The sequence below is a fragment of the Pituophis catenifer genome, unplaced genomic scaffold (genome assembly GCF_029215685.1).
Source record: "Pituophis catenifer annectens isolate HBS135680 unplaced genomic scaffold, rPitCat1.0.hap2 SCAF_4, whole genome shotgun sequence".
NCBI classification, from domain to species: Eukaryota; Metazoa; Chordata; class Lepidosauria; order Squamata; family Colubridae; genus Pituophis; species Pituophis catenifer.
This window is the reverse complement of record NW_027256884.1, coordinates 96341667-96354113: the sequence shown is the minus strand read 5'-3', so window position 1 is coordinate 96354113 and position 12447 is coordinate 96341667. Positions and strand designations below refer to the sequence as shown.

The 12447-nt window shown below is 36.7% G+C and overlaps 1 protein-coding gene across 7 annotated transcripts in view; it reads left to right on the top strand.

Annotated features, from left to right (window-relative positions):
* The window catches only part of BBX (BBX high mobility group box domain containing), a 126284-nt gene that overhangs the window by 91302 nt on the left and 22535 nt on the right, over nt 1–12447 (top strand). For all 7 annotated transcript variants that reach the window (XM_070942707.1, XM_070942706.1, XM_070942708.1 and 4 more), the window contains 3 exons: nt 3241–3321; nt 4107–4187; nt 7108–7167. In XM_070942707.1, coding sequence (XP_070798808.1) covers nt 3241–3321; nt 4107–4187; nt 7108–7167 — 222 coding nt within the window. The remainder of the gene's footprint in view (nt 1–3240; nt 3322–4106; nt 4188–7107; nt 7168–12447) is intronic.

Here is a 12447-nt window from a genome sequence, read left to right as displayed (position 1 = left end):
AGTCCTTACAAATCAGGCACTTATCACCATACAATAAAATATTCCATACTTCCTACCTGGAATTGCCTTTAAAGATAATTTGGAAACTGCTGTTGTTCAGTGTATGGTGACTTGATGTCTGGTGGCAATATTCCATTGAATAATACAATGTACGTGCTAAAGTTCCTGCACTTGTTTGAAATAGTTTTCCAGATCAAGTTCAAAGCGCTAGTATTAACTTACAAGTAAGTCCTACATGGCTTGAAACTAATTAAACCTGGTTTGCTGGCTTATTGTAAAGCCTTTAAGTCATTTGTGTTTTAAGATTCATTTAGAAGATATCTGGCCCTTTTTTTCCTTTGAATTTTGATTGATTATATTCTAGTAATAATTTTTATTTTAGATGTTTATGGTTTATAGAAGATGGAGAAATTGAGCATTTTGAATGACTGCTATGTATTTTAATCTATTATGAGTCTTTGCGGGTAGCCATTATATGAGCAAGTATTGTAGCGTTTTCTTTATTAGACAGTTTTTCTCCTTTTGTTTCTAAAGAGTTTATTATTTAAGAGAGCTTCTGTTAGCTGTCTGAATTCTGCATTAACATCTGCAAATTGCCATTTACGCTGATCTTGGGAACACTTAGAACACTGCTTAATATAAAGCAAAAATTAAATATTTTTCCAACCAAAGCAATAAATATAGGGAGTCCTTGTTTAACAACAATAATCTAGATTGGTAACTCTGTTGCTAAGTGCTTTGGTAGTAAAGTGTGACATCACATGCTTGTGCCAACTTATGCCGGCAATTGTAGTTGCCATTATTTAGCAAATCCTGTGCAGTTATTAACTGCAATGTCACATGATCACAATTTGCAACCTCTTCCCAGCTTCCCTATTGACTGCTTTTTAGAAGTGAAGGTTATAAATGGCAATCACAGGATGCTGTGACTATTGGAACTGCAAGCCAATTGCTAAGCACCCAAATTCTGATCACGCGATACAAGGATGCTGCAATGGCTACCACTGCAAGGACCAGTTACAAGTGTTCTTCAGCACTGGCATAACTTCAGTGTCTGTATGGCTAGTCATTAAACAAGGACAACCTGTAAATGTATTGTTATGCAGTCTTTCCATGAAACAGAGGTCTTCATTCACGAATTTATAGAAGATTAAGAGAATTTGTCAGCATACATATTTTCTCTAAGCATTTATGCCATCTTAAGTACAGGCAGTCCTAGGATTATGACCATTATGACCAGCAACTATTCAGAGTTATAACAGTGCTGAATGAATGATACTTAATGACCAATACTCAAAGTTCCAGCCATCACAGAACCCCAACATATGATTGCTCTTAGGGCACTTAGCAATCAGTACACACTTACAGTATTTGTAATGTACTGCAGTAATGTGATCCCCATTTGCAAGCTTTGCTACCAGGTTCCCACTAGCAAAATTAGCAGAAAAGACAGCAGGGAAGATCACAAGTTGTTTCTGGAAGTTGATCCTGCTGCTTTTTCTTTAGGAGCCTCACTGTGAAATAAGAACAAGATCCCAGGGATCTCATAAGCTATAACAGTGCCCTGCCAGCCTCTGGCTCACCCACAATGTCAACCGAGCTACCTATGCCCCTGCTGACCCACCCATGCTCTGTTACACCTGTCCACAGTCCCGTCAACCCACCCATGCTCGGTAGCAACCACGTTGGCTGTCCCATCCACAGCATCTACACACCCCTGCACTCATTGCTTGAAATTCTTACCTCCTTCTGCTTAATGACCCATATGGTCCTGTGGTGACGATGGCAATTGGTATTGCTGTTGCTAAGCAATGCAGTCATGCAACATCATGCTTTATGGTCGCATCACTGAATGACAGAAATTCCAATCCCAATTGTTTGAGGACTAGCGGTACTGTAATGCTAACACAGTTCCATTTAGAAAATCATATTTCTACAAAGTTCTAAGAATTTAATTGTAGATTGAAGGCACTTCCTAAAAACCTCATAAATATATTGCAGAACAATGCCTATGATTAGCATCTTTTCTAATCTTCCCTAAACTTTAATCTTTTTAATTGCAAGAAATTAGAAGAAAATATTAATAGTGTTAAAGCAGAAAAAAAAACTCTTCCATTCTTAATTTTCATGTGTATTTCATTGGTAGAAATTAAATAGTATTGTGTTCCATTAAGAATATAGTTTATGACAATTAAGCTAATTGTAGTAATGATTATCAGCTAAACAATTTAACATAAAAATGGATATTGACAATTACTAACTTTGCTTAGCTTCTTATAAAAAACTTAATTATAGGGAAGCTGTCTCTTGTAGCAAAAAGCTGTGAATGATTTAGAATGCTTTTTTAATGTTTGTACCTGATAATGAAAATGAATAATCAGTGCAGTTATGTGACAAAAAAATTTAAGTGCAAATTGCACCCTTTAGATTATAAAATGAAATATAAGTGAAATAAATAAATGAATTGAAAATGAAAGGCCTGATTGTTGTTGTTGTTCATTTACTTTAATTCCTAAACTACCTTTCAGTTCTATAGTAGGATGGAACATTGATATATGAAAATCAGAAAGAACTTTGCATGTAGTCCTTCCTGAATGTGATTGCAACCCTAATATTACCTCTACTCAGTTTTGTTGGGAATTCTTATTTCTGATCTTTTGTTTGTTTGTTTGTTTGTTTGTTTGTTTGTTTATAAAACTCTTTTAATATATCAGGAACCTTGCCTTTTGTCAGTTCCTTTTTTCTTCTTCAAATTACCGTAGTCTCATATCTGTACCTATCCTAATTTAAAATACTTTTGGTTTATTCATCATTTGCTTTTTATTCATCTCTTCCTTTTATTTTAAGAAGTTTCCATTCTTCTTTATATATTTCTTAAAAGCCAAGAACATTCTCATTTTCTCTGCTATCCTATGTGTTTGGAATATACTACCATGATTATTGAAATGTCTTTGTTAATTATGGTCAAATCAACATTTCAACTGGAAGTCTTTTTACTTATAATTTTTATGACTGTTGTCTTTTATTGTTTCTCTTCAGATAGGTATTCAGATATTCTCATTCTCTCTCTCTCCCTCTCTCTCTCTCTCTCACACACACACACACACACACACACACACACACATTTATTTTTTATTTTTTCCTACATATTGTAAATCTCCAAGAAAAAACTTATTGCTCTTATATATTGTTGAAAACAATTCAGTCCTTAAATTTTCCTTCTTACATTGCTTACTATAGGTTTCTTCAAATACATGTCATTCTGATTCCCCTAATTCTACTGAAGGATGTCTAAACTCAACAATGTTACAATTTGCTGAGGTAAACTCCTTATAAACTCCTTTTTTTTGTTAGGTGGTACAGCAACAGTTTATAATTATTGAAAAATATTTCCTTAATGTAATACAATTTAATTCCATGAGAGCCTTGGTTATCATGCAGTTATTACTTCTTGTAAATAAACTAGTATTGGATTCAGACTGGAAAAACTATTTTTTCAAAAGTTTTTTTAACCCCACCTTTATATTACTTGTTATTAATAATAACCCAAGATAGCAATCATATCCAATACTCTTTTCTCCTCCTATTTTCTATATAAAAGTACTCTTGTGAAGTGAGTAGGGATGAGGAAGAATGAGTGGCCTTAAGTCACCCAGCCAGTTTTCCATGCCTAAACTGAAACTAGAACTCAACTGATTTTTAGTCTAGTACCTTGAAATGCCTCTAATGCTTTTAAACATTTAACATGCAAGATGAGATGCATAATTTCATTCAACTGTTTAAGACTATTTTTACTATTCCCTATTTGCCTATTTATGATACTGGTTTTTTGGAAAGATTTTCACTGTGAAATTATGTCAATTTCTTTTTTAAAAAATGCTACTTGCTTTGGAATATGGTTTATTTATATTCCTTATATGCTCAATTAAACATGACACACAGTCACTTTCGGTGAGATGGGCAGCTTTATATACTTGATTAATAAATAAATAATGCTCAATTATATTGTGGTCACAAATGTCATTTGTGCTATGTGTCATTTGAAAAATAGACAATTGATAAAGGATAACCTAAAGGTAATTTTGAAACAAATATCTTTCCATCAGATTTCTTCAAATCTGTCAAAGGGAACTGTTCCTGAAAATCCAAAAGAAAGTGATGAATCAGCTTTACTTCAGTTCTCAGAGGTACAACAATACTGTTTTTTTTTTTTTAAGGAGATGAAATAACTCTCAAATTTATAAAAATAGCATATAGCTGTTGTTTTAAATTTTGTTGTATATGGTTTTAATCCCAATTACATATTGGATAGTTACTGCTCAAATGGAGGGTTGGATTGGCAATGTAAGAAAAGAATGCAATATAAGGTGCAGAACAATCTTCAAAGTAAGAGTATTTCACATATTGATTCTAACACTGATTTGAATACAAGTAGTCCTTATTTAGCAACCACATTTGAGACCAGCAACTCGGTCATTAAGTGAAACCACAACTTTTATTATCATCTTACATCAGCTTTCCTTTGTTTTATAGACCTACAAATGTTGTAAATGCTAGGATTAGACATTAGTTACTTTTTCAATATCCTTGTAACTGCAAATGGTCAGTTATAAATAAGGCTGTCACTAAACATGGACTACAGTATTATCTTTTGATTTTTATAAATTACTAATCTGATGTAATATATTCAAGTAATATGTTGAAATGTAGTTCCCTCTCCTTGAAGTTACTGAGAAATATTGTAGTATTATACTTGTAATATATACATATACAGGATCCATTAGTTATGGATTCTGTATATGTTTAATAATTCAGAGGCAACCAAAACAGTAGTCAGTATTCTAAATATCAGTGAGAAATATGCTTTAATTCTTTTTCTATATCAGTCTTTTCCCGACTTTACTATTTCTTGCACATTTTTCTTATTTTCATACTTACCTCATTTTAAGATGAAAAAAATCTAATTGCATTAGTTCATTCTTTCTCATTTAAAAGTATGCATAATAATTCTTACAATTTATCAAATTTATTGTAGCATCTTGGGACCAATTTTGAAATGAAAAGATGTGGCTGACCACTAGATAGTGAAGATACCAATTTTTGTATAAGGAAAAATACAATCATCTGTTTCTTTTTAAAATGTCAAAGATGGAAAAAAGGAAAGCATAGTTGGTTGTTTGATTTATGAAACCAGGGATTGATTGTAGAATAGATCATATATTGCTCATTTGTAAATTTCCAATTAAGCTAAAGTAGTAGTCAACCAGTTTCCACAATATGGTCGCAGTGGTTCGACCCCTCCTCAAGAAGCCTGCCCTGGATCCAGACTCACTTAATAACTATCGGCCGGTCTCCAACCTTCGCTTTATAGCGAAGGTTGTTGAGTCCATGGTGGCGCAACAGCTCCCACAGATCCTGGAGGAAACGGATTTCCTAGACCCATACCAATCGGGGTTTCGGCGTGGGCACAACACGGAAACGGCATTGGTCGCTCTGGTGAATGATCTCTGGCTGGCCCGGGATGGAGGCTGTTCCTCCATCCTGTTCCTACTTGACCTCTCAGCGGCTATCAATACCATCGACCATGGTATCTTACTGCAACGACTTGGGGGTAGGAGGCACTGTTTTACAATGGTTCTCCTCCTACCTCTCAGATCGTTTGCAGTTTGTATGGGCGGGGTAGGCAGAGGTCCACCCCGAGGCCCCTAACCTGTGGGGTGCTTCAGGGGTCGGTTCTCTCCCCCCTACTCTTTAACATCTATATGAAGCCGCTGGGTGAGATCATTTGGGGTGAGGTATCGTCAATATGCTGATGATACTCAGCTATATATCGCCATCCTGGGGATGCCCTTTCCGTGATGTCCCACTGTCTGGAGGCGATACGGGCCTGGATGGGTAGGAACAGGCTAAGATTCAACGCCTCCAAGACTGAGTGGCTATGGATGCCGGCGTCTCGTGTTCTAGAAGTCCCATCACTTTCGATGGGGGGGGAAGTGCTTCCATCAAGAGGGCCCGCAACTTAGGGCCCATGTCCTCCTGGATTCCCGGCTGTCTTTGGAAGACCATCTTACGGCCGTGACCGGGGGGCTTTCGCCCAGGTTCGCCTGGTGCGCCAGTTGCGCCCTTTCCTAGACCGAGATGCCCTTCGCACAGTCACTCATGCCCTGGTTACTTCTCGCTTGGATTACTGCAACTCCCTCTACATGGGGCTACCCTTGAGGTGCACCCGGAGGCTCCAGCTGATCCAGAATGCAGCCGCGCGGGTGGTTACAGGAGCTCCCCGTTACTCCCGTGTAACACCTCTCCTACACGAGCTGCACTGGCTACCAGTGGTCCTCCAGATCTGCTTCGAGGTGCTGGTACTTACCTTTAAAGCCCTACATGGCTTAGGTCCGGGGTATTTGCAGGACCATCTCCTACCCATCTCCCACCGTCCTGTCCGCTCACACAGGGCTGCCCTACTCAGGGTACCGTCGGCCAGACAATGTCAGCTGGCGACGTCTGGGGTAGAGCATTCTCTGTAGGTGCGCCTGTCCTCTGGAATGAGTTACCCACCGAGCTTCGGACGGCGCCTGATCTCCGTTCCTTCCGTCGGGATTTGCAGACTTGGCTGTTTCAACAAATGGGTTGACCCTGATCCTTGGGTTTTATTATTTTATTGTCATTGTTTTGACTGGGTTTTAATTGCGTTACCTTTTATTATTGTATGTTTTAACCTGTGTTCGCCGCCCTGAGTCCTTAGGGGGAAGGGCGGCATATAAATTTTTGGAAATAAATAAATATGGTTTTGTGTATCTACCTATCATTTTTAAAGAGAGAATCAAAATTACTTTGAAATCCTGAAACTTATTAATAGGGCCTCAGAAGAACTATGAAAAAATGAGACATTGTTAAGGATGAATGTGAAAAGGCACCACCTGTAGAATCTTGGAATCTACAATAAAATTGTGCCTTTTAGGATAACTGTTGCAGAACAACACAGGTTATGCTAGCACTGCCAAAATAAAATATCCTAAAAGGAATAAGTTTTCGTGTATGTGTTAGTTTTCTCTTAAAGGACTTAATTCCTTCCTGCTTATTTTAAAATATGTATATCTTCACTTCCAGTTGAAGGGTCCTGAGCCAATCAAGCACTATAGAAAATCAGCACTCTTCCAGTTGGCTGAGGTAATCTTGTTTTATTAATTTTATGATCTTTGGAAAAAGAAGAAGCAGAAGTATATTCCAAAGGGTACAGTTGAGAATTGTATATGTAAGCACAGATCACCCCAATTATTAATGTGATCTAACTTATTTTTAGAACACAAATCAGTTTTATATCAGATCAGTGAATGTTAAATCTGCTTGTAAAATGCTTTTACAGATAATAAGAGAAGACAGATATTAATGGTTTCATCAAAAGTTTTACCAATGTGTCTTTTCTATAATATATGAAAGGTAGATAAATATACAGAAACTGCAAAACATTGATCATCACTTTCAAGCATACACCACTTCTTAAATGGTATAGAAAAAATTGAGTTCCAGTGATGTTACATTGTTTTGCAACCCCAACCTATAAACAGAACCCCAATCCCATAAATTCCAATAAAACTTTCATGTTTCTAGAAATCTGGCACTGAAAATAATACTCTAGTTCTGAAAATATTATTGAATTTATATACAGTTCTGTAATGAAAAAATGCAAATACAATTCTTTAAATATTAATTCACTGTATACTAAGCAAGCCATATTAGCAATTAGGTATAGAATGTCAATTTAATTATACTGATGAGAGTTTCTCTAAAGGACAGCACAGCGGTACAGAGAGTCTTATAATACTTTAATTTTTCTATATATTTCCATCCTTGTAATCACTTATTCTCAGGTTCAGCTCTCTGGATCTGTTTTCGAAGATTCATCTGGATTACATGAGGAAAGATGTTGAGCTGCATAAAAAAATATAAGTCAGGGAAAATACTATGTAGTCCTTTCAACCCCTTAACAATGGAGAATCTAAAGTCATAGTTCAGCTACATTTTTGCTGCCAAACTTTCTTTGTTTGATATCTTGTGTAGAGTACAAATGAATCTATATATATTGTTCCTTGCTTTTCAATAAAGCAAAAAATTATTTAGGACTGTTTAACAAAAAAAGGAGAGAAATCTGGAGCTAGAGATTTAGACTTGTTTGACATTAAAAGACACTTTTTTAGTCCCTCATGACCTATCTTCCACATTAGGAAGCATTCATACGCTACTAAGTCTGCACATAGGTACATGCAGCAGAGAGCTTTGGTCAAACCATCTAACTGCAATATATACCTGCATAGCTTATTTCAACAGAAGTGTAGGCATTGGTAATTGGCAGTCATAGACATAAATTGTAAGCAAATTATAATAAACTAAAATGTTTACTACACAAAGACACCACCGTTTTCTACAGTACAGTACATAATGGCCAAAACAGTTCCTAATAAAAAATCAGAATAAATTATACTGAGGAAAGGATAAACTATGTTAATAAGTTTAATTAAGATTTTGTTCATTAAATATAAAACAAATTTAATGTTACTTTGAAATCATTTGGATTTAACATGTAGCATTTTATTTATTTGTTTTACTTTACATCAACCAATAATAGAAAATATTTGGGCAGTGATTAGTTGGAGTTTACCATCAAAGATAAAATTCTATAAAAATCATGTAACTGGCATGTGTATTCATCATGTTGTTCCCTTCAGGAAAGGTAACATGCATATTATAGAACAAGAGTAATATGTAACAAGAAAAAGCTATTAAGGGCAGAGATAAGATGATGGAAAGTATAATGAAAATTAGTTTAGCCTAAAATACCATTGGGTAAATTACCTCTCTGCACATTTACATGCTTGCAGACCATACTTGCTTCCACCATGACCATACACTGCTTCAAACATTGCATTTTCAGCATGCTCCAGAATAACACATCCTAGTATTCTCCAAAACATTCGTTTTTTGAATCAATAGATTTTGCCAATTCTTGGCATACCAAGTTCTCATTTCCATATATCAAAGTGGGTAGAAGCTGTTATTCACAGACTATCACTTCTTTCAATGAGCATTAATTCCTCACAATAAGCCATACCTTTCAGCTAGCACTGGATATGTCAAAATTTTGCTATTCATTTTCACATCTTCAACAAACATTCTGCCAATTTGCTCTACCTTTTTGACATTGAACTACCGTATTTTCCGGTGTATAAGACGATTGGGCGTATAAGACGACCCCCAAATTTTCCTGTTAAAATAAAGGGTTTGGGCTATACTCACCGTATAAAACTACCCCTCTTCCAACGCACACCAAATAAAAATTAAAAAAACATCAACTGGCTCACCCACAATGTAAAAGCAGCTGTGCTAGACCCAAAATGGCCCTTGAAATAAGCAGGAACCTCACACAGCCACAAAAAGCCCAAAAAAAAACAACTTTCACACTTTACACACACACAACACAACACAACACAACACAACTGGCTCATCCACAATGTAAAAGCAGCTGTGCTAGACCCAAAATGGCCCCTGAAACAAGCAGGAATCTCACACAGCCACAAAAAGCCCAAAAACCCAACTTTCACACTTCACACACACAAAATTCCACATACAGCTTTGTGAGATTTTGTGTGTTTGTGTAGTTAGAGTGAAACACTACAAAAACACACTAAATCTCAGAAAGCTGCACAAATATTATGTTATTTTATTTTATTTTTATTTTTATATGAAAGCTAAATTTAAAACTTCCTAAACTTTAAATGGCTAGGTCTAAAAAAGAACAACTAAAAAAAACCCCAATTAACTATTTTTTTTTTTAAAGATCCCAAAGGGGAAAAAAACTTACCGAATAGAACAGGGATCTCCAACCTTGGCAACTTTAAGACTTGTAGACTTCAACTCCCAGAATTCCTCAGCCAGCTTTGTTTTGCTGGCTGAGGAATTCTGGGAGTTGAAGTCCACAACTCCCTGCCTGCTTGATTGCAGGCAGGGAGTTGCTTGCTGATGGAATGGATTCAGGCAAGCGAAGCAAGGCAAGCAGCTAAGGCAGTGGTTCTTAACCTTCCTAATGCCGCGACCCTTTAATACAGTTCCTCATGTTGTGGTGACCCCCAAGGATAAAGTTATTCCTAAAACCATCAAAAATATGTGTTTTCCGATGGTCTTAGGTCAGGGGTCCCCAACCTTTTGGACCTCAGGGACCACCAACTTCATAATTTTAAATTTTGCGGACCACTAATACGAATCCAGTGCGCCGCTTGCTGAAGCACCTGGACTCCCAGTATGGGATGGGGTCCTTCAGGCACTCTCCCTCTGTCTCTCTCTCTCTGTCCCAGCCCCGCTTCAGGGAGCGCTCCTCGAGAGATGAGAGTTTGCAGGGGGCCGATCTGGCATCCGGATTAGAGAGCAAAATCCAGCTGTTCTCCGGATCAGACGCCATTTACCACTCTGAGTCCCAGGCAGCAGGAGAGGAGGGCTGCCTTGAGCCACTGGCTGACACAAATATACCAAGGCGGAATGCTGTTGCCGTACAAATGAAAGTAGTGTTTCACTCTCACAGCTTCCAGCCATCGCAAACGCCGCTTCTTCCCGCTTCTGCCGCCCCCTCCCCCCCCACCACAACATCACCATTCATTCCGAATGGCGAGGGCTGCGCTCGTTTTTCTGTATTGCACCACCTGCAAAACCCCTGTGAAAGGGTTGTTTGACCCCCAACCACTGAGCTAAGGTAAGCAAGCTGGAGTGGGGAAAGTTTTTCCCTTCTCCATGGCTCTGGCGATCCCAGCTGAGTTGCCTGATTAGCAGATCGTCAGAGCTTGGATCGCCAGAGCCATTTAAGGCTCGTCAGAGCCTTTTGGGCTGGTCTGCCTGGTTATAGGAGAACGACACCCGGCGTATAAGACAACCCCCGACTTTTGAGAAGATTTTCATGTGTTAAAAAGTCGTCTTATACGCCGGTATGCAATTTGTCACTTCACTCAGTTTTCTCTGTCATGCGGTTCCCTTAATTTTTGATAATTTTGTTTATTTATTTTATTCATATCCTAAGGTTTACCGCAAATCATTTGATTGATCAGCCCCAAACCTGGCTTCAGCTGCATTTAGCAGTACACACATATATTCACATCCCTAATTGATACACCTCTAACATCATGGGAAGCATCTCTTAAAACTTTTTTCTGTAAATGCACTAAACGAGTAAAAAAATATAACATAGTTTGTCTACCTCCATGTTCAGTGTTGGACCATTGATGAAATATTCCATTTATTCTCTTATATGTTTTAAAACCATCATAGCCTGCTCTTTTCACATTCAGCAACTTATTTTCATGTGCAGAATATATCATAATATTTTCATCTTCATCATATTTTCTCTTATTTAGTAGATATAGAATTATTTTTTTCCATTTATTTGTCAAGTGATCAAAAAGCTGATCTGCACTCTTATTAGTCTGGCATAAAGCCATTTTGCACTTTCCACATTTTGTTCCCTGTCATTTGTTTTTCTCTTTGCATCAAAATTCTTCAGATACCTTTCATAAGTAACAATAATGATTTTCCTCCAATAGTCAGAAATAGATGCAATCTTCACTTGTTAAAAACAAACCATCAAAACTCCATCAACAAACCACATCTGTATTTTATTGTTTCTTTAGTATACTGTCTATATCTGCAGCCATAATATTTTTTACTGTTTCACAGTGTTTATGAATTCATTTATGTATTTTTCTAGCACTTTGTAGAATTAATTTCAATCACTTTTTCAACATATCATTCTGTGAGGAAGATGGGAGTTTTAATATACAACTAAATAAATAAATATCAATTTCTAAAATATTCTTTTCAACATTTTCTAACTTAAAGTTCATTTTAGATCATTTCATCAGTTTTACTTTTATTTCCATTCACTTCATTTCATTGCAGATTCTTGGTTTAGTCCCCTTCATTTTTTCCAAAAACATTTTATTTGCATCAAAATTCTTTGTTAAATGCGCTGATGTCTTTGCAACTATATTTTCATCTATATCTATGTTGTACAACATATTCCAACTTCGTTCTAGAGCGTTCTTATATGTATTTTCTTCATCCATACTAAGAATCCTCGTCTTACTTCTGTGGCACTTTGTAACATAATTCTTTTCATTCTGTCCCAAGTAGTTCCCATATTATCTTCTTTCACATTCCTCCTTTTACAAGATTGGCCTGTCTTTAATAGTTTTCCATATAGGCCAGCATTTTCTATCCTTGCAATTCTGTTTTCACTCTAGGTTTCTTTTTTTGTTTGTTCTCATCATTTTCATTTTTCATTTTTTCCCAAAAGCCAGCTAGAGTTCAGAACTTTTCATCAGCCTTGCATCCCTCCCTAATTCTCTCAGCTTTCAACAATCAATTCATGTTTTCAGATAATTCATTTGCCATGTTTACACATTAATAGAC